This window comes from Diadema setosum, chromosome 17, assembly GCF_964275005.1.
Source record: "Diadema setosum chromosome 17, eeDiaSeto1, whole genome shotgun sequence".
Classification (NCBI taxonomy): Eukaryota; Metazoa; Echinodermata; class Echinoidea; order Diadematoida; family Diadematidae; genus Diadema; species Diadema setosum.
This window is the reverse complement of record NC_092701.1, coordinates 6,431,224-6,458,575: the sequence shown is the minus strand read 5'-3', so window position 1 is coordinate 6,458,575 and position 27,352 is coordinate 6,431,224. Positions and strand designations below refer to the sequence as shown.

Below are 27,352 nucleotides of genomic sequence, written 5' to 3'. Positions count from 1 at the left end.
TCTAAAAAGTGTACTTAGCTAGGGAAAGCGGCAAAGAGGGGGAGGGTTTGGGAGGGGGTATCCCCCTCCCAAGCACGAGAGATTTTGCATATTTTGAATTGAAATTCAACGATCTGGTGCACACTTTGAGTGAAATATTCAAAAAAATATATCTTATTTGATGAAAGGTTGCAAAGGAGACCCGCTTCATGTGCATGCATACAGTATACACGCATTTTTTTTTTCCGCCTCCCAACTCCTCGGTCCAAATCTTAGGGGGGGCGACCGCCCCCATCGCCCCCCCCTGGCTACGCCAGTGCCCAAATGTAGAATACAAGCTTGTATGGCAACAACAAACACATAATCCTACTTGTGCAGAAGCCAAATCTCCTATAGGTCAATGCACTCCCTCCAGCCCGGATGTGTACTAAATACTGAATATAGAGCGTTTCTGTAATGTATCACAGTACAATTCATGGCTTTTCCTTTTCATACAGGCGAATAACAAACCATTTCATTCACCTGCTCATTCAAATACAAGTTTCTACTGCAGGAATACACTTAGTTGTTGCTACGGAATGCAAGCCTTTGGCAAGCTTCTGGTTGTTTAGGACAACGTTTGTAAATTTTGAATTCATTACCAAAACAGTGTATTGTGCTTATTTGGCAGTATGTTAGAGCAACAATGAAATAATGTACCCTGTGCAGTTTGTGCTTAGTGTAAAGGGTTTGTGTACTTTGGGCAAAGTGACGAAGTGTATTAAGGACATGAAACGTACAGAATGGTTTAAAAAGGTGCCTGACAGCATTAATGAATAAAGAAATAAATTGATGTACTGTATAAACAAAAATGCTAATGTTTAGGGTCAGAGAACCCTTCAGAAATAATGTTACACATTATTGCGTTTGAATGATACAAGAGTCGAGGGAGTGCAAGAATATAGCACCGAGTTGTTTTACACGTTAATGACAGATGAACTACGTGTATGTCACAACGAGCATAGCCGACACATAATATGCAAAAGAAAATGTACATTGTACACAGTGGCAGATCCAGAGGGGGGTGCACTGTGTGCGTGCCCCCTCTTTATTTTTTGTTAAAACAAAAGAAAAAATGGGGGTACATGCGCCCCCCTTTTATTTTGTAAAGGCACCTCCCCTTTACGGAATTCCTGGATCCGCCCCTGGTGCACGTATAACATAAGTCATATCAAATCTTGCTCCGGCAGTGAAATTCTCTTGGGCAACATAAGAACCATTCTACATTATTTGTACTTGAGCATAAGAGAGATGTAGTAAATAATATGCCATGCAGTACCATATTTCTTACAAACACAAATCTTTTCATGTACAAATCGGCCAAAATATGTAAGTGCCATCACCTAATGTTAAGCAAAATATGGGGCAACAAAAATAAAGAATAGTACATATGTGATATGTGAATAAAAAAATAGAACGGGTGTACAATCTCATAATGTCATAGGCAAGTATAAGATATTGTTCACATCAAAACTCACTAAAGCAGCACTACCGATGACTGTATGTGTAATTGGATTAATTTTACATTGCCACAAAGGAAGCACTAAAGCGACCACGGACAAGCTACTATGGGACAGATGTCTGCATGTCACAAAAGACTACATCGTATAGGTAATGGGGGCAGCTAGAGTTCCTTATTCATGAACACCAATGCTGCCAGAGGGCTTGAACTAATGACCTTGTGATTTAGAATCCTTGGTCTTGTACTCTCACACACTGATCGAGCCACAACAGACTGAATATCAAAGTTATTCGAGTTCAATTCTTACTAGTCAATCAAGTTTGTCTGCAGGTGATTGACTCTGTACACCTTGGTGAATGAGGAAAACAGGGAAAGAAACCCTGAATGCAGACTGAAAGTTTCACAATCTACAGCTGATACGTCATATCACCATTTATGATTTATGTGTATACTTTCATACATTTTCGTATCATTCATATATTTACATATAAATATAAAAAAATAACCTGAAAATCCGCCACTAGGAAAGTATTGAGCTGAAAAAGAAGAGACTACCCTGAAAAATTGGAAACCATCAGGTAATTGACTTCCATCATCCAAACTGGAAGCAAATACCTGAAACATAAGCTATATTCAAAATGAAGTTATACAGTAAACATGCACATTTGTTAAAAAAATTCATTATTATTATTATTATTACAATTATTATTATTATTATTATTATTATTATTTTTTTTTTTTTTTTTTTTTTTTTTTTTTTACACAGCGTGCTGTGTATCCCTTCATTCAGTTTGACACTACAGTCTGTTCCAAGAGAATGTCTTTGCCTTGGTTTTCATTGTAGTCATGTCCCATTCTGTAGTGTTGTCCTTTAATAGCAATGGACCAGCCCCAGCACACTCATAGCAAAGGCATATGAATGTAAAGAGAAACAGCTGAATATTTGTAAATTGATTGAGATTGGACGATCATTCTTTTGTCCAATAGTGCATAAAATTAAGTTTGTGTACAATGGTGTTTTTCATTACCAGTGCCTTAGTACTTTAATTACAATAGTACTTACAAAATGCCTGGCAGCTACACAGGCCAGGATTATGATGTAACTGAGGCATTTTCACAGAAATAACTACACCATGCCCGGTGTCATGTCTACAAACAAGTTTGATGGAAGTTGGCAAGCACACCTGCAGTGATCCTTGAACAAGAAATTGCGAATTCTTTTGCATGTAATCCATATGTATGCTTTGCATGGGACTACCATCCAATGTTAAGTCCCTTTCATGTTCAAATCGACCACTTGACAGAGTCAATATCAAAGTTGAAAGTTAAGGAATTCCAGTTTATATAGTCGCAATGTATAAATTATTGCACAAATCTGTCATTGATCTATACTTGTGATGTCTGTTACTTCATTACTGTTTTCATTTCTTTAGCAACAGCGACTATTACTTGCAACTCCTATCATTTTAGATCAAAGAAACACTTGCAAATTGGAATTTCAACCACCTTCTTATTTATATGTAGGATGTTTGTGGACCTTCCTGTATGGTTGCTTTCACTCTATCAACCAGAGTAAATTTGAACATAGCGTGGAGTTCCCCATTCAGGGTGTGACATCACTCTTTTTCCTGAAGAGGAGCAGACGTGGCACCTTCTCCTTTCCCGGAACCAGTCCCACCTCCAGCAGAGTCCCCTCCTGTCTTCTTCACCACCCACACCTCGTTCGTTCTGTTGAACAACTTAAAGGGGCTGTCGTAGCCAGCGAAGTAGAAGATGTCATCGCGAAGCTGGTGTCCGTCTCGCTCCAGGACGGGAATGAACTTTTTCATCTCCTCAAGATAAGTTTCTTCACTGGCATTGCCACCAAAAGTTCTTTACAGGGAGAAACAAAAAATGCATATTTTCAAGCTGGAGCACAGCTTTATACAGTGAAACCTTGTCAGCTATCACAACACCCTCTTTACTACCAGGAGCTTTTGCAGGTCCCACCTAATACATCTTCGTTTCTGTGACGTGATTGAGAGCTAAAACCTAAAAAGAGAAGTGACTGACCAGTCTGTATACACTGAATTTTTTTTTTTACTTTTTATTTTATGTAAATTTTGCAAGTCAGGTGCTGGTTGCAAATTAAAAAACACACAGAAACATGAATTCTGATCCCAGTTCAAATGCGGCATGCAGGATACATTTCTCCATTCAGTACAAATTAAACCACTTGCATAAAGTCCCGAGTCGGAAAAATTAGACTTGTTAAAATATATACAAATGTAGCATATTTATATTCGTCATGGTTTTTAGGTCCTTGTTGTTGCAGAAAGGTTCTGCTATATCATGTAGTCCTCATCTGGCAAATTACAGCAATATCATTCTCATGTTTCCCATGGGGAAAAAATACTGCCTCTTCCATGAAACATAAAAAAAAAAATGAGCATTCACATAAGCAAGTGCCTCAAGGACCAGTGGCTGTTGATCAACATCTACACTTAAAAAGCTCCATTGGAATAAGTATTGTTTGCTGATGGATGCTGCTATCAGTACTGCAAAGTCTTCTTTCTCTACTGATAAAAATAAGAAACGAGTGCAGTCCATATTTCACTGCTCTGCTTAATACCGTCTTCAATGGTAGCTATGCAAAAACAACATTCTGTTAGTCACTTCTTTGCACCAACCAATGGGATAGAAGGCCATATTCACTATAAAAAGACAATCTTTAACCCGTTGAGGACGGTTTGATTTTGCTACAACATGCATTCTCATAGACAACTGCCCGAGTATACTCGGGACTCATCCTCGATGGGTTAAGATGGGAACTGACCATAATATCAAAGTAAAGTATCTAAAAGTTTTTCCTCTTTTCTCTCCTCATTTTTCCTTTTGGCTATAGACCGAATCTGAGAGGCGGTTTGTGTATTATCGGCATGGGCAGCGCTATTACTGCGGTGTTCATGCATTCCCCCCCCCCCCACTCCCTCACCCCCCTCCCTATATTAGCAAATGATGCACACGCATGGAATGAAAAACTGATGCATGGTTGTTTTAGCCAATAGGAGTCTCGTACTGAGTGCGCGAACGCTTGCTTAATGCGCGAACCTTTGTAACAAGTGCGCATACTCCTGCTACAAGTGCACGATAAACATGTTTGCCCGGGGGTTGGGGGAGGGGGGAGGGGTAGGCAGGGACACCGCAGTTAGAGCTAATGGCTGCGCCCAGTTACCACAAATTGTCTGCTGCCCTCAACGAACCCTAATCGGTCTATATCTACTTTATAGTACAGTGCTCTTCTGTTTATAATTAAATTCTTTTACAAAGAAGGTACAAAGAAGTGAAATACCAGATCCCCAAATTATCACATATATATATCTCCTTATATTTTAGTTAGAGCTAATGGCTACGCCCAGTTACCACAAATTGTCTGCTGCCCTCAACGAACCCGAATCGGTCTATATCTACAACTTTATAGTACAGTGCTCTTCTGTTTATAATGAAATTCTTTTACGAAGAAGTGAAATATCAGATCCCCAAATTATCACATATATATCTCCTTATATTTTACTGTTCAGCTATTACATAATGAAATTTTGATATATCAAAAGAAAATCACAGGTTCTGAGGATTTTGTTATAACAGGACTGTACTGTGTCCTTGGCAAAACATTCACATAGATGAATACTGCTTTATGATTTTGGGAAGAGCCCGATCCCTACAGATGAGACGGCTCCTGAGACTCACTTTACAAAGACTGTCATGGCTGGAAGTCTCTTGATGAAGACGTCAGACTCTGTGGGGTTGGGAGGGTTCTCACTAAACTCTCGCTGCATGTAGAAGGACATGGTGTACTTGGTCTCACAGGCTGGCCCTTGGCCAGGGATGATCTCCCTGGCGACGGGAGCAGTCATCTCGATCTTTTGCTCTGAGGCAGATGTTCAGGCAAAATTGAATCTAAATCATCTCACTGAATGCATTTGAACTTGGGACATCTATTGATTATCAAAGGAAAAGTCCACCTTCATACACATGTGGATTGTGTGAATGCAGCAATACAGTAGAATGCAAGAGTGAAAGTTTGAGGAAGAAATTACAGAATTCATTCAATAGTTATGCATTTTTAAAATTTCCCAGCCGCCATTGCTGAATGAGAAGACAACTTCAGTCTGTCACATGCATAGAACATTGAAAGGAAATACATGTATAAAGAGAACTCTACAATATTTTTTATTCAAGCACACATTCCCTCCACTTGTTACTGATGTTTTGTAAGGGCAATAATATTTCCCCTGCCTTCTGAAAGAGGCAAGTCGAGTGCTCATTTACTATGCAAGAAAAGTGAAAATTATATTTTCTTTGTATTTTCTTTATATTTTAAAAGAGAAATTGAGCAAAGGTAAAGGGATGTTTTCTTTGCTCAAATTTTCACCTATGAATTGCATATATTTCTGGTCAGTTTCACTTTAAATTCTTTATTTTACACATGTGACATAACAAAGTGTAGTAGTCTTCTCATTCAATGATGGCAGCACCAAAACTTTATTCATAATTTTTGAATGGATTGTCCAATTTTCCTCAAACTTGCTGATGTCTTCGACTATATTGCTGCATTCACTCAATCCTCATGAACATGAAGGTGAACTTGTCCGTTACATCTGTAACATTTGTACTTTTGTCTGGATAAGAGGCCTGTATTCATCAGTTTGTTTCATTCAATTTTGATAGCTTGAAAATCTATACTTTCAAATGAGTCCTGTTATCACCCTGTTATCATGATATAGGAAATGAAATCAATTTTCCCAGACAAGTTTATCTACCTGATTAAAATATTTTGTATAATATTCTCCTTCACCTAGGCTATAGTTCAAATTTCATTTTGTTGACATTGTTGTTAAATTTACCTTATGGTGGTTAAAGACGGCTTGGCTTTGCATGTATTCCTTTGGTTTGACTATTTCAGCAGCCCTAAATTAGGGTCAGGATTATAGTCTAGTTCCATTTGTGCCCTGAAAGCAATGTACCTCAAGGACTTGGTGTCATCCTGTGAACCTTACGTAACTTTCACATGGTACCTGTGAATTTATATCTTCACCCCAAGAATTTGGAAGTTCAAAGTACCTGTATTTTCATCTTCCTAAATCAAAATGAAACATATCTAATTACATAATTTTCTCGAAATCATGAACAAAACAGTTATACAAATTGCCAAACTTTGCCATAACAAAGGCATGATAAATTGATACAAAACAAAAATTCGATTTTTTTGAAACAATCAACTAGCCAAAATCAATATAAGTACCTACCATTTTTTTTTTCAATGAAAAATTTTGATAAGAAGTATTCATCCTGTCATGAACTTCTCATCATGCTGTTTGTTTAAATTTTCAGTAACCATCCTTGAATACTTATAAGTGGTTGGGTTCACAATAATAATAGAATAATTTTAAGCAATTGAGGGGTGCTTTTATCTTGTGAGATGGTAGCATCCTTACCTGCATCATTAGCTCCTTGGATGTACCTGAAAAGCTTGAAGAACATCTCGCGTCGAGTTTCTCGAAGTTTCTTCATCCCCGTCTCATCTGCATCAATGAGGTCTTTGGAGGTCGACACCCAAACAGAGGGAAGGTACTCTCGTTCCTCATAGCCATCCTACAAGGATATGGTCAGCAGTGCAACATTCATCGGATCAAAGCAAAACTGATGAACTCTTTGTCAGTCACATTCCCACGCCCGACTCAGTTCACAGCTTGCCAACTTCGTATATTTCACTCAAGCTCACAACCGCACACAAACCAATCAATGAATCACAATATGCCACAGTACATTAAAAGTGTTACAGCTATAGCTTTTTATGAAATATACATTGCATTTAAGCTTGCAATTTTCTTTTCAACTTTGCTGCGCTGCATTTCTGGCATAAAAACTTCATAAAAAGTCACATTGCTCTGAAATACGAATGTTTTCCAACAGCCCTCATGTGCTGTGGCCTCTGAATTATGTGGCACACACAAGGTTTACAACATGGCACAAAAAGAATCAATTATTGACATTTTTCACATTGCTACTGGTTGAAAACAAATTGCTGCATTATGGTGGTCACTCCCCAAACCAGCCAAGAAAAGTTTCTTATCTATGACAATCCACAAACTGTGTGACCAATGACACTTGCAGCTGATGTCCAGAGCCTGCCCAAGGGCCCTGGAAGTTCTGTAGCTGCAGATGACATCTCTTTTTCAAGCATTAATGACAATACTATAAAGGGTATATAATGGATGTTAATTGCTTGCCTGCAGTTCCTGAATGCAGATTACCTAAGCCAATGGACCCTGCATCATCAATGCTTTTAGGGACTCTTGTTGTTGTTTGAATTAAGTGCTATTATTTCAGAGAAGTAGTTGGTTTGGAGTAGACTAAATTTTAAGCAGGAGAAACTATTCTAAGCGGGAGTCACACAGCTGAAGAGCAAGAGCAAAGTCAAAGGAGCCTGTGCAAAAATAGCCTCAAAGTGGGAGATCTCCTGCTGAGAGCAGGTGACTGAAGAATCTCTGCCTCACACAGCCCAGATTATTACTTGACCAAAAGATCGATCTACAGTGCATCCCCGTTACAACGAACATGGTAATAATGACATTTGGTTATGACAAAGTAAAACTTCTGGTCCCCAAATTATCGTCACTAAAGTCTATGGTACAAAATTTTGCTCATAACAAATACGGTTATAGCAAAATTTTCATTCTAACAAAGTATTTTCTGAGCGCCACTGACAAAGAAAAACAAAAGAAATGTTCTCCGTTATAATGAAACGCGGATCGCTTTTGAAAATATGTAGTGGAGCAAGCTCCGTGTTTCACGCACAGTTTCTGACAGGAACTTGCGCTATTGTAATACATTTAATCTGAAATTAAATGAGGTTCATTTTTTTGTTCTGACGGTTCTTTATTACAAAGTGCACAGATTCTGATGCACCTAAATGTCCGTTAGTTCAGAAATGAAATAGGGTTTGTTATTATTAACATTTCGGTCTTAATAAATAAGGTATGTTAATCTGACAATGAAATATGGTTCTTATTACGACGGTTTGTTAGTCCGAAAATGATAGGAATTCCAAACGTTTGTTAATTGGAACATTAAAAAAAAAAGTTTCTTTTTTTTTTAAAGTGAAAAAGGTGAGTCCACTAACAAAACTTAGGAATTGCAAACCTTTCAATTGTCTCAAGATAACCGAACCTTCGAAATAACTAACCTTCTCATTTTTTTAATTTTATCAATAAACCTTTTTCGGAATAACAATTAACCTTAATTGATAAAAAATCCTCCGGACAGACAGATTTTTCTACCTAAATACTTACATGCTTTTTGTCCTTATATTCTGGGACCTGCAGTTCATTGAAGAAACTTTTTAAGAACTGAAGCATCTTCAAAGATGAGTCACTGCAACACTCGTATTCACTCCTAGCAAATTTCACCTGAAACCTGCAACAAACAAACAGACACAGAAGTGAACCAAGGTCATGACTGTGACAGCCAAAACAATTTAGAGCTATCCAGTCATCTAGCCTGTCTAATCTTGGCCAAAGCAGAGCCCAGAGGACCTATACCTATATCATACACAGCCCTGTCGCTGTAAAAACGCGTAGGGTCTAGATTATCTAAGCAAATTAAGTTGGTCATTTAGACCCCTAGGCCTACTGGTAAATTTACATAGTCTTGAGATCCCTCGGTGTGGGCTTGGCTGGTTGCAGCGGTAGTGCCCCTTCCCTAGAAGGAAAGACACTTAATCCTCATTGCTTTGTCCTTCAATCCTGTGGTATCTTGTTAGCAAGTAAGTGTAAATAATATACGGATTATAACATAAGTCAACTTGAACTGGCTTCAGTATGTTTCGGCTACGTGTGATAAAATACATTACACCATTTTTAATAGGTGGGACTACACTTTACGAGGGTAGCTGACATCGCATCGTGATAAGGCCCAAAGCTAAAGACTACCTTACCTTCATAAAAATCGATAAAAATATATATATATATATATATATATGAATAATAGCAGTTTGTAGCATGTACAGAATGATCTGATTCAAGTTGTTATGATACTGTCGTAAGGCGGGCTTTCCCTCTCTCTCGTTCCCTCTCTCACTCGGGCAATGCTGGTAGCACGCTACTTGTCAGGATGCTTGCTACACACACAATAGAGATGCTCGTCCACGACTTGAAATTGTGGGTTGAAGGATTTTATTCCCTCGCACTGCGAGAGTCACACAACTTGGAGCATATAAAAGAAGGCGAAGAAGTAGAAATAGAAGAAGAATACGCAATAGAAGAAGAATGACTCAAAACAGTAGAAAAGACCCTGAAAAGATACAAACAGACAAAAAGACAATCCATCATAAGTATGGACTTTTGCACATACACATTGTATCTTAACCAATTTCCGCACAACACCAATTATGTATACAAATACACAACTATCACTTATACCACATTGACTTCCCTTGTAAATACAAATTCAACTGAACTCTTGATATATACACGTATTCACCAATACAAATTAATATCCATTGTCATCAAATGTAAATCCTTGACCTTCTTTTGCATGTGGTCCAATATAAACACTTTGAATTTCACAAGGAGCGATAGGAAAACAATTCCTGTTAGCAAACCCTTTGAAATGACATATATATAAGTAATATATATTCGGTATACCACATCAGACAACTGTCTGAACTGTACATGTGTACAGAACTCTATATCATTATAGACCTTTTGATGAACACGATCATTACAATTATAGACACAAACATCTATATACATCATAACTGGATAAAACATAGGATAAAACACTTTAAATGCCACAATCTGATTCGGACATCCTGACTTACCCTACGTAGGCAATACCACGAGAACCACTCGACGTTCTCACTCCGCAACATATACCCTGCGGATGACACCAACGGCTGCTGCACTGCCTGAAATATAGAGCTTGGTTTCTCCTTCTCAACGTACCCAGACACTTGGTACTGTCACTGGTTCAACCCGAGAACCCCTTGTGTGAACAAACAATTGACATTAAACTCCCAATGATATATTTTATCCAACATTTACATAATCTCAGTAATCTACTATTCAGTTCGTGGAAAGAACTTATATATTTGATCTGTTATCACAGTCTATCTTTGTCCATGTATAGCAGCTTGCTAAAAACACATGTCACAGTATATACAGTTACTAGACTCAGTTATCCTTTAACTGTGTTTATATACTACATCAACATCCTAAAGATATATTTTACTGCAGTCTTGGGTAATACAACGTCCCAAGTGTCAACTCATCAATAATTAGAAACGGGAAGCCTAATCATATTCTTGGCTGTCTAATAATATAAGACTACATAAATACAACCAACTCGAGTTGAAATCACTGAGCTACCAGCTCCTACTATATACAACAGTCACTGCAATAGTTTTATATCAACATTCTCTGGAGTTACTTAAAAGTCTAATATTATATGCAAGGACATACTCCCTAAGTATGAATCTCTTTCAAAAGAACTCCAACAACATCAAAATAAGAATCAACTTATTCATTTATATCAAAAATACATGTACACTTGAGTATATTACTTACGAAAGATATATCTAAGATATCTTACAATGACATAATAGCTCAACATACCTCGAACGGAGAAACCAAAGTCTACTTTCGGCTTTCTTGCAGCCACACCCGATTGACTGTCCACCTCACTCAAGGGTCAGCACAGCAATGGAGCGCATGGTCAAGTTCTTTATCATATGAGGGACACGCTTGACCGACTCACCCTCATCATCACTCGATATCCCTCCCCTCATCTCGCCTATTATACAACAACTCTTATGTGTACAAGTTCCAATTAATAAGATATACTTATTACACCAAACATGAACATTAAAATTGATTTGATGTAGATTTCCCACACCAGATAGTTATTCCAACATATTGGAACTATTTCTGACACATGAGTATGAAGACATTCATGTTCATTTATGGTAGTTCGGTCCTACCTACCAGCATCTTTTGCCACCTTACAACACAGATTGGTGACTAAACTTTTGTTCTCTACCCCAAGGACAATACATGGTCAGGTGTATAGTGCAACACCTTTGTTCTGGTATCGGCTTGTAGCTGTACTCTTGTGCCTTGGTGTTACACAGGTGTACCTACAATGTATACTCTATATGATACTGTGTATAGTATATATATACTGTGCATCTACATGTGCTATGCATGCACTATATGCACTATGTAGTATATAACACAAATATCTATATTCCCACAATCCATCCTGACAACCGTGCTGTTGACCTCATACAGCACACAACATTGTTAAGACTATTAACACTTGCTGTATAATATACACATTACATCATAAATGTTACTACTGGAAGAGCTGGTCTCAAAACTAAAACAGCTGTTGTTACAGTATTATATACTAGTTTTTGACATCAATATCTATAATACAGGACACAATTTCCTGAAACTTCATTTCTCCATAAACCAAGTTATCTAATTAACCCATTAGCTTGCAATCCAGTCATACTACTAGTGTCAACTCAATGACAAAAACATCAAAATTATGGCTCTATAGCATAGCTACAGAAATAAGAGACAATAAGTAGACTTTGCTACTCTTTTACGGAGCAAGGTAGATTGAATGGATTGCTATGAGTTTGCCTTGCAGATCTTGCAGACCTACGTGGGCATCCTCACTTGGATTTCCTTCATCCTCGACCCATTCTGGGAACTACATCCAACCCGGGAAATCATCCTCGCCATCATCATCAGTACTATTACTCTCAGTGTCATTGATGCGAACATCAGCAGTCTCATCATTTCTGTTCTCTTCTGGAATGCACTCAGATTATTCACAAGGTCTTGTGGCATGCAACAAAATTCAAACAATCCCCAGGGCACGCGGAGGTCAGTCTTCTCTACAGACTCATCATCCATTGCTACTTGGAAATATCCATTCGCCAAGTCAAGAGATTTTGACCCACCAAGAACTTCCAACGTCTCTTCAATGCAAGGGAGTGGAAAAGAGCCCCTAACAGTCCTAGAATTGGGTTGCCGATAGTCAATGCACAGACGAAGGGACCCGTCCTTCTTGTGCGCTGGGACAATCGGACTGGCAAACGGACTCTTCGACTTCTGGATAATACACTTTCCCAGCTTCTCTTGTAAAAGACTGTTGATTTCAGGAACTTGGGATGGAGGAATTCCACGATAAGGGAGGCCTATTGGAGGCCCATCAGTACTCTTGATGTGATGAGGCATCACACCGCAGAACCCGAGACCCATGTCAGACTTCGCAAAGACATCACTGTGTTCAAAGGGGAGGGCGGATAGACGTTCCGCCTCTTCTCCCTTAACTTCATCCAGCGTGACCCCAGCTGGAAGAGGAATCTTCCTCCCATCCACAAAAGTATAGACATGTTCCTTCACGTCTTCCTCTGCCAGTGACAAATTCAGTTTATTGTGACTCTCACAATTGGTATCAGGCTGAACTACCACATCCGCCACAGAGACCTCCACACTACTACATCTCTCCTGTAGAATAACCTCCTCCTTCAGTTGTACCGCGGTTGCTGATGCAAGGCTGGAACCTGGCTTCAGAACGAGGCAAGAATCACTACAGTTCGCCACTGGGACTTGCAAGAGAGGGCTCTCTGTCTTCGTATACCCTTCGTATACATCTAGATGCCCTGATACTGTAGACACCTCATCACAGACTCCTTTCGACTCAACGAACAAACCTCTCCCCTCCCAATTCTTGTAGTCGGGAACCTGATAGGTGACACGCCGAATCTTGCGTGGTGGCACCACTTCACACCTGTCACCAGTCGTCAACAGCAACTCATCAGAGGATGCCTGGGACTTTGATTGTGTCTCCAGAGTTTTTCTCACAATTTCCCAGTTTCCATCCCCAGAGGAAAAGTTTTCCCCTAGCAGACACTTGAGAGCATTACAGCCAAGGATGACGGGATGGTCATCACGACACGTGGTCGATGGCATATCATGAATCACCAGGAATCCAACCTCGCTGACTCCCTTGGCCACCGCAACTTCTGCATGGAAATACCCTGCAGTTGGGATCGTTGCACCTGAGACACCCATCACCTTCACCCTAGAATCAGTAGTTCCAAGAGGACCAACCACCTCTTGTAACCGTTCCTTATAGAAGGAGAATGGTATAAGACTTGCTTCCGCTCCCGTATCAAGAACACAACCTGCATTCACTCCAGCAATCTTCACAACAGCTGTGGGACAGGAAGCTGTCAAATCTGTCAATTCAACATCACCCGAACCACGAATCTTCACCTCATCAACCTTCACATTACCCTCAGGTGACTTTGTCGGAGGTACATCTCTCTTTGTAGCCTCTTCTGGGCAATCCTTTCGAAGATGACCTGGCTGTTTACATCCATAGCACTTTGGAGGTGTGGGACAATCCTTCCTGTGATGTCCCGGTTTCTTACAGTTGTAGCATTTCATGGCCTGTGGAGGTTGTCCCGCTGGTATATTACCCTTCATCTGCATGGCCTGTATCACTCCATGCAAGGCATCTTTGAGCTGACTGATCTCACTCTGCATCGTCTTAAGCGTTGGTGAGTCCTGATCAGTCTTCGTCCAGGATGCCTCGACAACCTCACACTCGCGGATTCTTGTCCCATCCAGAGTGGGATCGGAGTCCTGGAATACATTCAGAACCTCATCCCGCATAACAAGAAAACTATCACCCTCACAGCCGATGGAAATGCGCCTCAACTCCCTTTGCACCTGCCTGTTCCTCACCCCCTTAATGAACCTTTCTTTTAGCACACTATCCTTCAACTGGGACAGAGCAGCCTTTTCACTCCCAGTTGCCGCACCCATCATCCTGTCATGGAGTCGCAATAGTGCACTGCTAAAATCGGCAAGGGACTCGCCCTCTTGTTGCACCCTACCATGAAGTTCTGTGCTCAAGGCCTGCACAGATTCAAACACCCCAAATCTAGCTTTCAGCACTGCCTTGAGAGACTCGCAGTCATTTCTCACACTGCTATCCCTACACAAAACTTCATCTCTAGCTGCTCCACCCAAATGAGCAACTAGGACCTGCGCCTTCTCTCGGCTTTGTAGCTTGTAATAGCTACAATACTCCTCAAACTCGTCAAACCACTCACGGAGTGACAACTCCCCTGGCTTCTGAACAACTCCTCGAAACTTTGAAAGCTTAACAGGAGGCATCCCTCTCGGAGAAGATAAGTTCTTGAAGGCATTAGTGAGAGCACTCACCATGTCTTCAAGACCCGCTGCTGCCCCACCGGTGGCTCCCTTATCTTCACTTCCTGGCATCCTGCTGGTTTACTTTCAAAGTAAGAATGAACAAATCCAGAACCTGCTGGTTTATAATAGGGAAGGAACTTTACAACATTTGTATAAACATCAAACACAAACAAAATTTACTCTTTAAGCCTACACTTGCTTATTAGTAAACCTTTACACGCCTTTGCAGAGGTCTTCTCTGGTAGCACGTCTCTCGTGATGATGCTTGGCCTCAGCTCACCACCGTCTCGCTCCGCTTCGATGCAGCAACGTTCCCTCGATGTGGACGCTCCACCTCCGTTGCAATGATGCTTCCTTCGATGTCGTGATGTCTCTCCGCTGCAGTGCAATCCCACTCCTGACACCAGTTGTCGTAAGGCGGGCTTTCCCTCTCTCTCGTTCCCTCTCTCACTCGGGCAATGCTGGTAGCACGCTACTTGTCAGGATGCTTGCTACACACACAATAGAGATGCTCGTCCACGACTTGAAATTGTGGGTTGAAGGATTTTATTCCCTCGCACTGCGAGAGTCACACAACTTGGAGCATATAAAAGAAGGCGAAGAAGTAGAAATAGAAGAAGAATACGCAATAGAAGAAGAATGACTCAAAACAGTAGAAAAGACCCTGAAAAGATACAAACAGACAAAAAGACAATCCATCATAAGTATGGACTTTTGCACATACACATTGTATCTTAACCAATTTCCGCACAACACCAATTATGTATACAAATACACAACTATCACTTATACCACATTGACTTCCCTTGTAAATACAAATTCAACTGAACTCTTGATATATACACGTATTCACCAATACAAATTAATATCCATTGTCATCAAATGTAAATCCTTGACCTTCTTTTGCATGTGGTCCAATATAAACACTTTGAATTTCACAAGGAGCGATAGGAAAACAATTCCTGTTAGCAAACCCTTTGAAATGACATATATATAAGTAATATATATTCGGTATACCACATCAGACAACTGTCTGAACTGTACATGTGTACAGAACTCTATATCATTATAGACCTTTTGATGAACACGATCATTACAATTATAGACACAAACATCTATATACATCATAACTGGATAAAACATAGGATAAAACACTTTAAATGCCACAATCTGATTCGGACATCCTGACTTACCCTACGTAGGCAATACCACGAGAACCACTCGACGTTCTCACTCCGCAACATATACCCTGCGGATGACACCAACGGCTGCTGCACTGCCTGAAATATAGAGCTTGGTTTCTCCTTCTCAACGTACCCAGACACTTGGTACTGTCACTGGTTCAACCCGAGAACCCCTTGTGTGAACAAACAATTGACATTAAACTCCCAATGATATATTTTATTCAACATTTACATAATCTCAGTAATCTACTATTCAGTTCGTGGAAAGAACTTATATATTTGATCTGTTATCACAGTCTATCTTTGTCCATGTATAGCAGCTTGCTAAAAACACATGTCACAGTATATACAGTTACTAGACTCAGTTATCCTTTAACTGTGTTTATATACTACATCAACATCCTAAAGATATATTTTACTGCAGTCTTGGGTAATACAACGTCCCAAGTGTCAACTCATCAATAATTAGAAACGGGAAGCCTAATCATATTCTTGGCTGTCTAATAATATAAGACTACATAAATACAACCAACTCGAGTTGAAATCACTGAGCTACCAGCTCCTACTATATACAACAGTCACTGCAATAGTTTTATATCAACATTCTCTGGAGTTACTTAAAAGTCTAATATTATATGCAAGGACATACTCCCTAAGTATGAATCTCTTTCAAAAGAACTCCAACAACATCAAAATAAGAATCAACTTATTCATTTATATCAAAAATACATGTACACTTGAGTATATTACTTACGAAAGATATATCTAAGATATCTTACAATGACATAATAGCTCAACATACCTCGAACGGAGAAACCAAAGTCTACTTTCGGCTTTCTTGCAGCCACACCCGATTGACTGTCCACCTCACTCAAGGGTCAGCACAGCAATGGAGCGCATGGTCAAGTTCTTTATCATATGAGGGACACGCTTGACCGACTCACCCTCATCATCACTCGATATCCCTCCCCTCATCTCGCCTATTATACAACAACTCTTATGTGTACAAGTTCCAATTAATAAGATATACTTATTACACCAAACATGAACATTAAAATTGATTTGATGTAGATTTCCCACACCAGATAGTTATTCCAACATATTGGAACTATTTCTGACACATGAGTATGAAGACATTCATGTTCATTTATGGTAGTTCGGTCCTACCTACCAGCATCTTTTGCCACCTTACAACACAGATTGGTGACTAAACTTTTGTTCTCTACCCCAAGGACAATACATGGTCAGGTGTATAGTGCAACACCTTTGTTCTGGTATCGGCTTGTAGCTGTACTCTTGTGCCTTGGTGTTACACAGGTGTACCTACAATGTATACTCTATATGATACTGTGTATAGTATATATATACTGTGCATCTACATGTGCTATGCATGCACTATATGCACTATGTAGTATATAACACAAATATCTATATTCCCACAATACTAACTGCACTTGCAGGTATTCTGTAGATCGTCTATACGTCAAAGCACAGAGTTCAGCGCTGGTTCTACCGAGAAGCTTCATAGACGAATGTATAATTATGTTTGTATCATTGGTGGGTAAATGGGGGCGGGCCCATTCCTGCATTTCGTAACTGCTGCGCCAATCGAGGGTTCTGATTGGTCCAAAGTCAGTGTCAAGTCAAGTTCACTCACCTGTTCTTGCCACGTGCTCGCGCTCATACAATGGAATAGCACGAAGATTGCTTCAGACAGGATGGCTTACATCATTTCGTAATATAATTGTATGTACATGTACTGTAATGCACCATTTTAGACGACAATACAATTCAATGATTGCCCTGACTACCCACCCTTATGTAAACCATGGAGGTGAGACTTACGCAAATGTTGAAACTCCTAATCTTTCTTTTACTGAAGAAACCCATAGAGTTTTAAAAATGTACTAGGATAATAGTTTCACGTTTCTGTGTAGCTAGCCATCGCTCGCTATTCAATACTGGTTTGTGAAAATGACAAAACAGAACAAAACAAAACAGGGAAAGATTAAGAACGATGTGTCTGCATACCCGTGCAATTGGCATTGATGATATCATAATTCCTAGGTTATGACATTACATGTCGCAAATTCTAATTACATTATAGATGGATGACGTTGCTTGTCATATCAGGCCTACCTTGCATTTAATGATTAATCATTCTCCCGTCAAACCTGATGGAATTTGAGCTGTAACACACCTCGTGTCTTTTTTTTTTTACATCTGTATTTCGACTGTGGAGACGTAATATATGCCCTCATCCAAATTAAAAGAAATACATTAACATCCGTTTGATACAGTGGGTAATGTTTAACGAAACAGGCGCGGTGGAGCACCCCAATTTGCATCTCATTATCGCCCCGTTCTATTTGACTTTCCAACGGGCATCCACGGCTGCCCGAAACTGTGTGCATGAAAAAGTCAAATCTTTACCTTCTCCTTGTGCCGCTATGCGTGCCGCTAGTAAACTCAAACTTCCCACACTATCTAAGTTTTTAAAAACCTTCCTTTTGATGAAAAAATTATGAAATTTGCTGCACTAGAACTTGAGATATTAAAGCGTTTTGAAAATCACCTCTCGCACAACATGCTCTCTGTTTTTTTTTTTTTTCCGACTGGACTATGGCCGGGCTCCAATGTGTCCGAAATTGGCAACATAAGTTTATCAGGCCTCAATCCATATATGGTGAAAGTTTACGCTTAGTTCCACCTGTACTTTTTGAGAAATCAACATGTTTCTACAGGGTTTGGAATAGAAAATTGTAGTAAGCGAAACATTTGAAAATGACGTCATTTCTTTTCCCGTAATATTGGGCATGCGTGGTACGTGAGATTCAGGATTTCGTGCTCATTGTTGGTTTGCATGTGACGCAGTCAATTTTGCTGAGTGTCGCACGGCGGTGACTGCTGAGCTGCTGCCGCGCACGCTGCATGCAGCAAAGCGTTGTGTGTGCTGTGACATGCAACGCTACAGTCACGCGATTATATATACTTGGGACCGACCTGTACACTTTGCGTTCGTGTCATTTTTGACATCACCTTCTGTTTTTTTCCGACACAACCATGGCCGGGAATATTACGGTATGACATTTAAAATGCAAGCAGATAAATAAATTTCGGTGTACTTTGTTTGAATGGCGCTTTGGTTCCGCAGTCACACTTCGTGAATTTTAGGATGATTTTCAAGGCATATTTTTGGTAATTTTGCTCGCCAGGTTTTCGCTAAAATTTCACATTTTATCATTGTCAAATCCTTTAATATGTTATATGTGCATATTCGGACATGTTTTCAAATTCAAACTAACTCAATTTTAATCCGAAAATAGGTTTCCTTAAATTGTTATTAGCTTGAGAAGTTGTTTACTTTTTCTCAACTACGCGAGTACATGTTGTTTACTTTATGCAAATGAGGCTCGGCTGCCGATGGATTTCTGCGAGATAATTAGGGTGCTCCACCGCGCCTGGAAATGGAAGAAATGATATAGGAAGTTTTAATTTCTATGCGGCATCCTGTGATTGCATGTCCAATACATTACCGCTCTTTCTTTGTGTCTTTCTTTTGGCCTTCCTCTTTATTTCGAGCCATCTTACTCTTCGCATATAGTTTTGTGTGGCTTTATCATATTTTGATGTCTTATTTTCTCCACGAGCAGTAACAAATGAAACACAAAGTACGTATGGAAAAGGAAACCACAACATAAAGATTCAAGACTCTAGTCATCTATTATCATGCACTCAGGCATAGAAATCATCGTTACAGTCTCTAAATACAATAATGTCATTACAAAAATACAAATAATATTATACAAAAGAAAATACAAAAGTGTAGAACAATGTAACTAAATGACAAATACATGCCAACAAAAATACAACATTCCACTCATTAAATATTGCACTCGATCCCTGCGCATGCGTGTTCTGTTCGCCTAAACAATTCTGTAACAATTCGTCAAACACAGCTAGAATGAAGACAACACGCATGGATCGAGACCCTAGACCACCAAAACACCTGGACACACACACACACACACACACACATTCTCTCTCTCCCTCTCTCTCTCTCTTTCTCTCTCTTTCACACACACACACACACACACACCCACACACATACACACACCACAGAGCTGTACCCCATAGTAATACATACGCCACACACAACTGACATGAACATTACCCCAATTGTCCAGTCCAGAATGAGGCTAAGAAATGTAAGATGTATAGTAATCTGTTTTATTTCTAGCGAGCTGAAACTCTAAAAATAAATCACTTTTAATCAATTTTCCAATTTTCCTCAAACTTTCACTGATGCATGTGTTCTACTAATAACGCTGTTTTCTCTCAATTCACATTTATATCTACACTTATAAAAACGGTATAATTCACTTATATTTGCGATTAAACACATTTAGATATTCATTAAGGTGTTGGTTTTGTGTAGTCTCTGAAGTGCATAAAAATTAATGATCTTGGAATGTAGTGAAAAGAAATAGAAAATAGCTATCCACGGTGGTAGATTAGGATTGTGTTCGCTGGAATGGGAAAGTATAAAAGTTGGTTGAGTTTTTTCCTCTCTTTACCCCTTCCTCCTCTCCTTTTTTATCATATATCGCATTTGGGAAAATTTTAGACCATAAATTAAGACAATAGATTGATGTAAAATCTAAGAAAAGCAATGCAATGTAATTATTTTCAAAAGACATAGTGTCCAACATTGACTTTTACTTTGATAATGTTGAGTTTACAAAACAGGTACGTTATAGCTGGAATATTTTTGATGGCGTGTGTGTGTGGTGTTTGTGTGTGTGTGTGTGTGTGTGTGTGTGTGTGTTTGTGTGTGTGTGTGTGTCTATTTAATGTGAATGGTTCTACTTGCTAATGAGTGGAACATCTCTGAAATGCGATGACGTCACAAGTTGTTACTGAGTACGTCCGATAGTCTCCGCAGCCCATCGGTAAAGCTCTGCACGAGTAGTGTGTGATGTGCATGCACAAAGTGCCAAAGATTTCGGTGAAGACCGACTTCCTTTCATTATCTTGCAAACGCCCGTTCCCATGCTGCAAAGTCAACGTACAGAATACAGGTAAGACATATGACTGTTATAATCGTTCTATCGTACGTTTTGTGATTTCCTGTGGATCTAGAAATTCTTGTAAACACTTCAAAATTTCGCAGTCCGGTCGTAGCACTTTTCAGAAGATCGTGACATTTTTAGAGCTTGGCTGTCACTTTTACACTGTATGGATATCATTCCTCATGGGACCTATCTTCGTTGTTTAATATCCGGCCACTTGTACACGATAGTTTTCGATACTTTGAGTCCATGTTTGATTTTGATTATTGTTGATGATAATTATGTCCGTATTGCTTCAAATCATGTATATATAAATCTGAATATCTTAGGGTGCTTGGAATCAGTTTGCACTCACATTAATTGCTAGGTTGTGTTTGTCATGCAGATATCTACTGATGTGCACATGATATATCATAATCACTCAATGAAATCAGGTGAATGTCAGCTGCGTTGCCCGGTTCTGCATGTGTCCATCAGTAGGGGGAATCGGATCGGACGGAAGTGATATTAGTTCCGCCTAAGTGACTAAATTCATATCTTCGTCTGCATCTTGTATTTTTTTGCGAGAATTGTCAAAGACCTATAGCTCTCTATTTTTTTCTTTCATTGTCAGATTTTGCTCTAGATAGAACGTTTATGCCCTTGTGTCCAATAGGGTTATTGGTCTCCAACTTCTTACAATGGATAAATCCCCACTTATATTGTTAATCTGGTAGATTCCTAGTTTTGTTTTAACAATCGGTGATCATGACAAGTTCGTACCATATGGGACTTATCTTATCTTCGCCAGACTAGTGTGTGCCAGAAGCATTACCTTCGCAAAGATTTGGTCCGAGGATGTGATGTAATAAACAATAGAGATTATCGATTAAACTTTGAGCAGATTCCTCCATCGTCTCAGCCCCCATTGGCAAATAGGCCTACAAGTTAACGTTAAGCTTGCGTGTAAATTTGTAAAGCGAAAACAACTGTACACCTGTACGTAGAAGTACAATCCACACGACATTCCAACATTTCTGGGAAGAGCCCCCCCCCAAGAAAAAACAAAACAAAACAAAAACAAAAACAAAAACAAAAACCACAAAACAGCAACAACAACAACAGCAAACAAACACCCAAAAACAAAGCAAAACAAAACAAGACAAAACAAAACTAGGTCTTACACTTGTTCGATAATTCGACCTTTTCATAATATAACATATATTATAGATGCGTATGTTTACTATCGAATGCAATGTATATTAAATTTATAATCGAAGAGAACTTCGGCAAAATTCGCTGATCCATCCACCCTAAAAAAATGTACAGCAGTTCGATACAATTCATCGATGTTTCTTTTCATACAGCCGTATAGAGAAGCATTGTATTCAGCTTCCCTTCGGACATGTCCAATTACATTCCCTAGGGCTGGAATTCACTCTAGTTGCTATGGAAAGGCAAGCTTCTGGCAAGCTTTGCGGTTGTTATAATCCATGGGCCAGGCCAGATATTGGTACCACCTGAGGTGACAAAACCTTTTTGGTGTCAATTTGTTTGTCGGGCATAGAATTGTGCTTATCAAGCTATGATAGCATTTCCAAATGAGTAGCTTAATTATAGTAAATTGATTTTTAACCAATTTGGTCTCGTTGTTATATCCCCATACTTCTGAATCGAGACCAACTGCTATACAAAGAAGAGCACTGTCTTCTGTATGTTCACAGGTGTTCTGTTGTAAACACGGTGCGTTTAGTCTTTATTCAAGACAGCGAAGGGAATATCCAAAGGTTATGATGTCCACAGCGCTTAGTCTTTATTCAAGACGGCGAGGGGAATATCCAAAGCTTATGATACAGTGTATATCCCTTTATCTAAAAACAACAACAACAACAACAACAACAACAACAACAACAACAACAACAACAACAACAACAACAACAACAAAAGCAATTCCTCGTGACTTTTACCGTCTTTATCAATTATTTATCATTTTCCGGTGAAAACGCTACGGTGAAAACGCCAGTACCACGCCAATGTCGCTTTATTTCCCATCCAACAATGAAAGATAATGCAAAAACAATGTACCGGTACACTACAATACATTATAATAAATAATATTGTAACCGAACAGAGTGATTTTTGTTTAAAACTGATGTATTTGTTGAGAGGGTAGTATAAAATCAGTATAGATAATCCTTTTTATTAGGAACTTTAGATATGATAACGGTTCATTGTTCTAGAAAAAGACTAAGCGTACCTCGTGACAGCTGTGGACATCATAACCCTTTGGATATTCCCTTCGCTGCCTTGAAAAAAGACTAAGCGCACCGCGTTTACAACAGAACACCTGTGGACATACAGAAGACAGGCTCTTCTTTGTATAGCGGTTAGCTTCGATTCAGAAGTATAGGGATATAAAAACGAGGCCAAATTGGTTAAAAATTGATTTATTATGACTAAGCTACTCATTTTGAAATGCTATCATATCTTGATAAGCATATCTATGCCTAACAAACAAAATGACACCAAAAAGGTTTTGCCACCTAAGGTGGCACCAATAACCCATTTTCGGGTCTTGGTCCATGGACTATAAGGGCAACCTACATATCATGATTTAAACACGTGCCATCACCGAAATGGACTATTCTCAACATAAAGTATGCATTTAAATTTTCTTACACGTGGAATCAAAATTGAATGTATTAGTGATTTAGGATGTCTTGTATGCGAAGCTTAAAAGCTGATACGGACTGTATATACATGGACCTAATATACAAGGACATTCATTGTATCGTTAATTAAGTCATGCACCTGTGCATCTCAAAAGAGCCACGAAGCTGACATTTTTCAGCATGCTTTACTGCTTTGATGGCATGATCGCCGCCGCCAGCAAGCCGGGAGAAGAGCAAGACGGAGATTCGAGAAATCTATAACTATAATATATTATGCGCAGAAGAAAATAACTCATAAAAATCAAGTGAAGTGAATGTGCTGTTGTGGTGTATGTTAGGAAATCATGCGTCAAACAATTTCGCTTGGGAGAAGCAGGCAGTTTTTAAAAGAAAGCTAACATTCTGGCAGAATGATTGCCATTTGTGATCTCAATTTCTCACTTTTCCGCAGCTTATTCTAAAGCAAAAAGGGATGGTAATGGCAGAGAACAGGTATATCTTACCATTAGGCAAGGTCTTATGCCTGTTCGAAAATGCGCGAATAAGCAATAACCCATCTTTTGACACAAAATTTGTCATGTTCTCAGGTTTTGCTGCTCCTCATCTTCTGTATTTATTCAAAGACATTTCCGTCCGAAAAAGGCACATCAGCGAAACAAGACTGAAATGAGGGAAACGATTCTTTTGTTTGTGACGATACATGATCACACAATCGTTATTGTCCAGACACCTGAATGTACTCATTAAGATGCACATAATCAGGTGGCGGTGGTGATGATGGGATCAAAGAAAGATCTCCGTTCATAGTCCATGTGCAGTAAGTCCATGGTATATAGTATTACGATGCAAGCAAAAGCTATTTTGCTTGCATCCAATCAGAAGTGACTTCATGTTTTGTTATGGCTATATCTCGACATGCGTTGATAAGTGCATTCAAGTGTAACGTTGACGTCAATGACTGGTGTAAAATCAAACAGATAACAAAGGCAGTGAAAATTTCACTACAACCTGTCAAAATTTATTTTTCGTTTTCTTTTCTGTAAATTCAAAAGGCAGAAATCATTATTCAACGATTCATATCCATGACATCATGTAGCTGATGCTGCAGCTGTAACTTCAATGTTGGATTGCTTTTGCACTGAACGAATGACTCCCACTCTAGACGATGCCATATTAATAGTTTCGTAAGAATTTGGAGGTATTGGAAACTGAATGTCATAACCTAGTCGCATATCCCCGAAAATTGTTACCGATAGCTATGTTTCACTATTGATGTTTTATGGCGATCACATAAATCTTGGAATGGAATAAGATTCCATAATTTTTGTATAGTAAACATGATCTGATCTTCATTAAAAGTTCACTGTTACATTTTTCTCTTTATTCTTTTTTTTTGGGTCAAAGTCAACTGATTAAAGGGGCATTTCGGACGATTTCACATCATGTATTACATAAATCAAAAGTGTCATGTAGGCCTATACATTAAGTTTGTGGAATTTATTGTAGTAACTGACCATAATAAACAAATACTCATGAAAACGGGTGCACGACACGAGACCGACACCCACAAGTCATACAGCCCATGAGTTCGACACTATAAGCTAACGAGGCCCATGTACGAGACCGACACAAAGCTCCGAGTTGTAATGTGCACACTGTTGAAACGCTGTTTTTACCTAGTGTCGAACTCATGGGCTGTATTGGTATGACTCATGAGCTGTATGACTCATGAACCTCTTTTCAATGTCGAACTCGTGGACTGTATGACTCGTGGATGTCGGTCTTCTGGGATGACCCCATGAAAACTCCTAAACACATAGGCCATATTAGTGCAGTGAAGAAAGATGATGACTATGTAGGAAGATCACATAATATTCTAGTGTTGTATAGCGATGTAATTCCATGACAATGTCAATTGCTTAACAAATTCACCTGTATAGAATTTCTGCATGTTTTCTTTTCTTGTTCTACTTCTTTGAGCACCCAATCATGCATTTTTATGTGAAACTGCATCATCCCCGCTCATTCATGTGATTTCATATGATTTTTGACAGTATTCCTATTCCTCACGCCAATAAATATGAATTTTGAAACTGTGTAACCATGACAGTACCCCACATCATAAGAGATCGCCTTTGCGTGTGTTTGCCTGCAGGTTTCATGTATACAGTACGTGCCAAGGATTAAATCGAAGTTCAGTTCAGTTCAGTTCGATTTTATTTCTGCATTTTTTTTTAAAGGAAATCATATATTGAACAATGACAACACGTGTATCTGACAACAAAATAGAAAAACCACCCACAATATTACATTCATAGTATATCATAATCAAAATCTTTAAAGTATAAACATAACAATGAGATCAAAGGAATCGAGGATACACTTGTTTCAGAATAAAGAGGAAGAAAAAAAAACATGCAGGAGCCTGCAGTCTTTGAGCACATGCTTGATATCGAATCGTTTTATCGAAATTTAAAATCGAACAAAGAAAGCATATGATATATACATTTTATACATAAATATAAATATAAACATATATATATATATATATATATATATATATATATATATATAATTTTGATAAACGGAATATTATTTCTCCCTTCTCTTTGTAATAATCGGCGCGTGCATTGTGCTATCAGACAGATCATTTGATTCTCTAGACAACAAACTCTTTATGATTACGTCATCTGGGAAAGGTCAGTATCAAAAAAAAATGTGATATAGGGTCTAAATTGAAGAGTTGGAAAATGAACACCAGTGATCATAAAGATTCAATGAAGAACATGCTATTCTTTTATGAGTTATGTCTTTTGTTCTCTGGTTGTCAGCCATGAATGCAAATTTCAATAGAATATTCTGAATTCAACATTCAAGCATAAAGTGATGCCATGTCAGGCAATTTTGACAGCTCATTTTGTTTTTGGTTGTTCATCATACCGTGTGAAACAATGTTCAAAAGGCCCGGTCAAAAGGGTAAATCGAAGGATGCTCCAATCAAAAAGATTCGGAAGATTATTACTGAGATAATGGAGAAGTAATCAGATACTAAGATTTCCAAGCTCTTTTGAGGACGGTATATATTTATTATAGCTTAGGGCCTGGTATATGTGCGTGTATGTGCGCGTGTGCGTATGTTCTCATCATCACCATCATTAATTTATTATCACTGAAATAACTTACGTTAATGACATTTTCCATCTGAAATTGCCATATACTGTAATTATTCATTAAAACAGGTACTTAACGTAAAAAACAACTTTATAAATGCATGCATAATATGAAAGTGCCTATAATTATCATAAACAACTTTGTAGGACTTACATGCAGTGGTATCAGTTAAAAAGAACAACATACCGGTGCAGCTGTAATGAAACTGTTCCAAGGAAAGAGAGTACCGATGCCAAACAGAGCGAATATACATTTCACAAGAGATCTGTGAACAAAATGAAGGGACAAGGACATGTAATTCTTTATTAAAAACACATACTATATCGCATGCACGAACACACTCATCCAATGCGCAGACCACAATGTAATGACGAATCCTTGAAATAATGTTCATGTTGATTGCACATGAAATAAAAAGCCACGAATCGTTACAGATCTCCAGGAATATGATAAACTTTGTGTTACGAATGACTTGAGAGCGGTAAACGGTCATTTCACAGATTGAGACACG

The 27,352-nt window shown here is 38.8% G+C and overlaps 1 protein-coding gene across 2 annotated transcripts; it reads right to left on the bottom strand.

Moving 5' to 3' along the window:
* Nucleotides 1–2,200: 2,200 nt before the first annotated feature.
* On the bottom strand, nucleotides 2,201–17,476 carry LOC140240730 (heme-binding protein 2-like). Of its 2 annotated transcripts, none has more exons than XM_072320493.1 (5): nucleotides 17,397–17,476; nucleotides 8,815–8,938; nucleotides 6,958–7,114; nucleotides 5,210–5,390; nucleotides 2,201–3,352 (listed from the first exon to the last, which is right to left on the bottom strand). In XM_072320493.1, the coding sequence occupies exons 1-5, from the start codon at nucleotides 17,471–17,473 to the stop codon at nucleotides 3,097–3,099; spliced, it is 795 nt and encodes a 264-aa protein (XP_072176594.1). In that variant the 5' UTR covers nucleotides 17,474–17,476; the 3' UTR covers nucleotides 2,201–3,096. The 2 variants fall into 2 exon arrangements, with proteins under 2 accessions (XP_072176594.1, XP_072176595.1); XM_072320494.1 differs by lacking the exon at nucleotides 17,397–17,476 and adding an exon at nucleotides 9,167–9,454.
* Between the last annotated feature and the right edge of the window lie 9,876 nt (nucleotides 17,477–27,352).

Bases quoted from the DNA above. Each gene is read 5' to 3' on its own strand.
- LOC140240730 (XM_072320493.1), bottom strand. From the start codon at position 17,473: ATGAAGCTTCTCGGTAGAACCAGCGCTGAACTCTGTGCTTTGACGTAT. The intron at 7,115-8,814 runs GTAAGTATTTAG...ATATCCTTGTAG, and splicing joins AATATAAGGACAAAAAGCAT to GATGGCTATGAGGAACGAGA. The intron at 5,391-6,957 runs GTAAGGATGCTA...CATCTGCCTCAG, and splicing joins CCAAGGAGCTAATGATGCAG to AGCAAAAGATCGAGATGACT.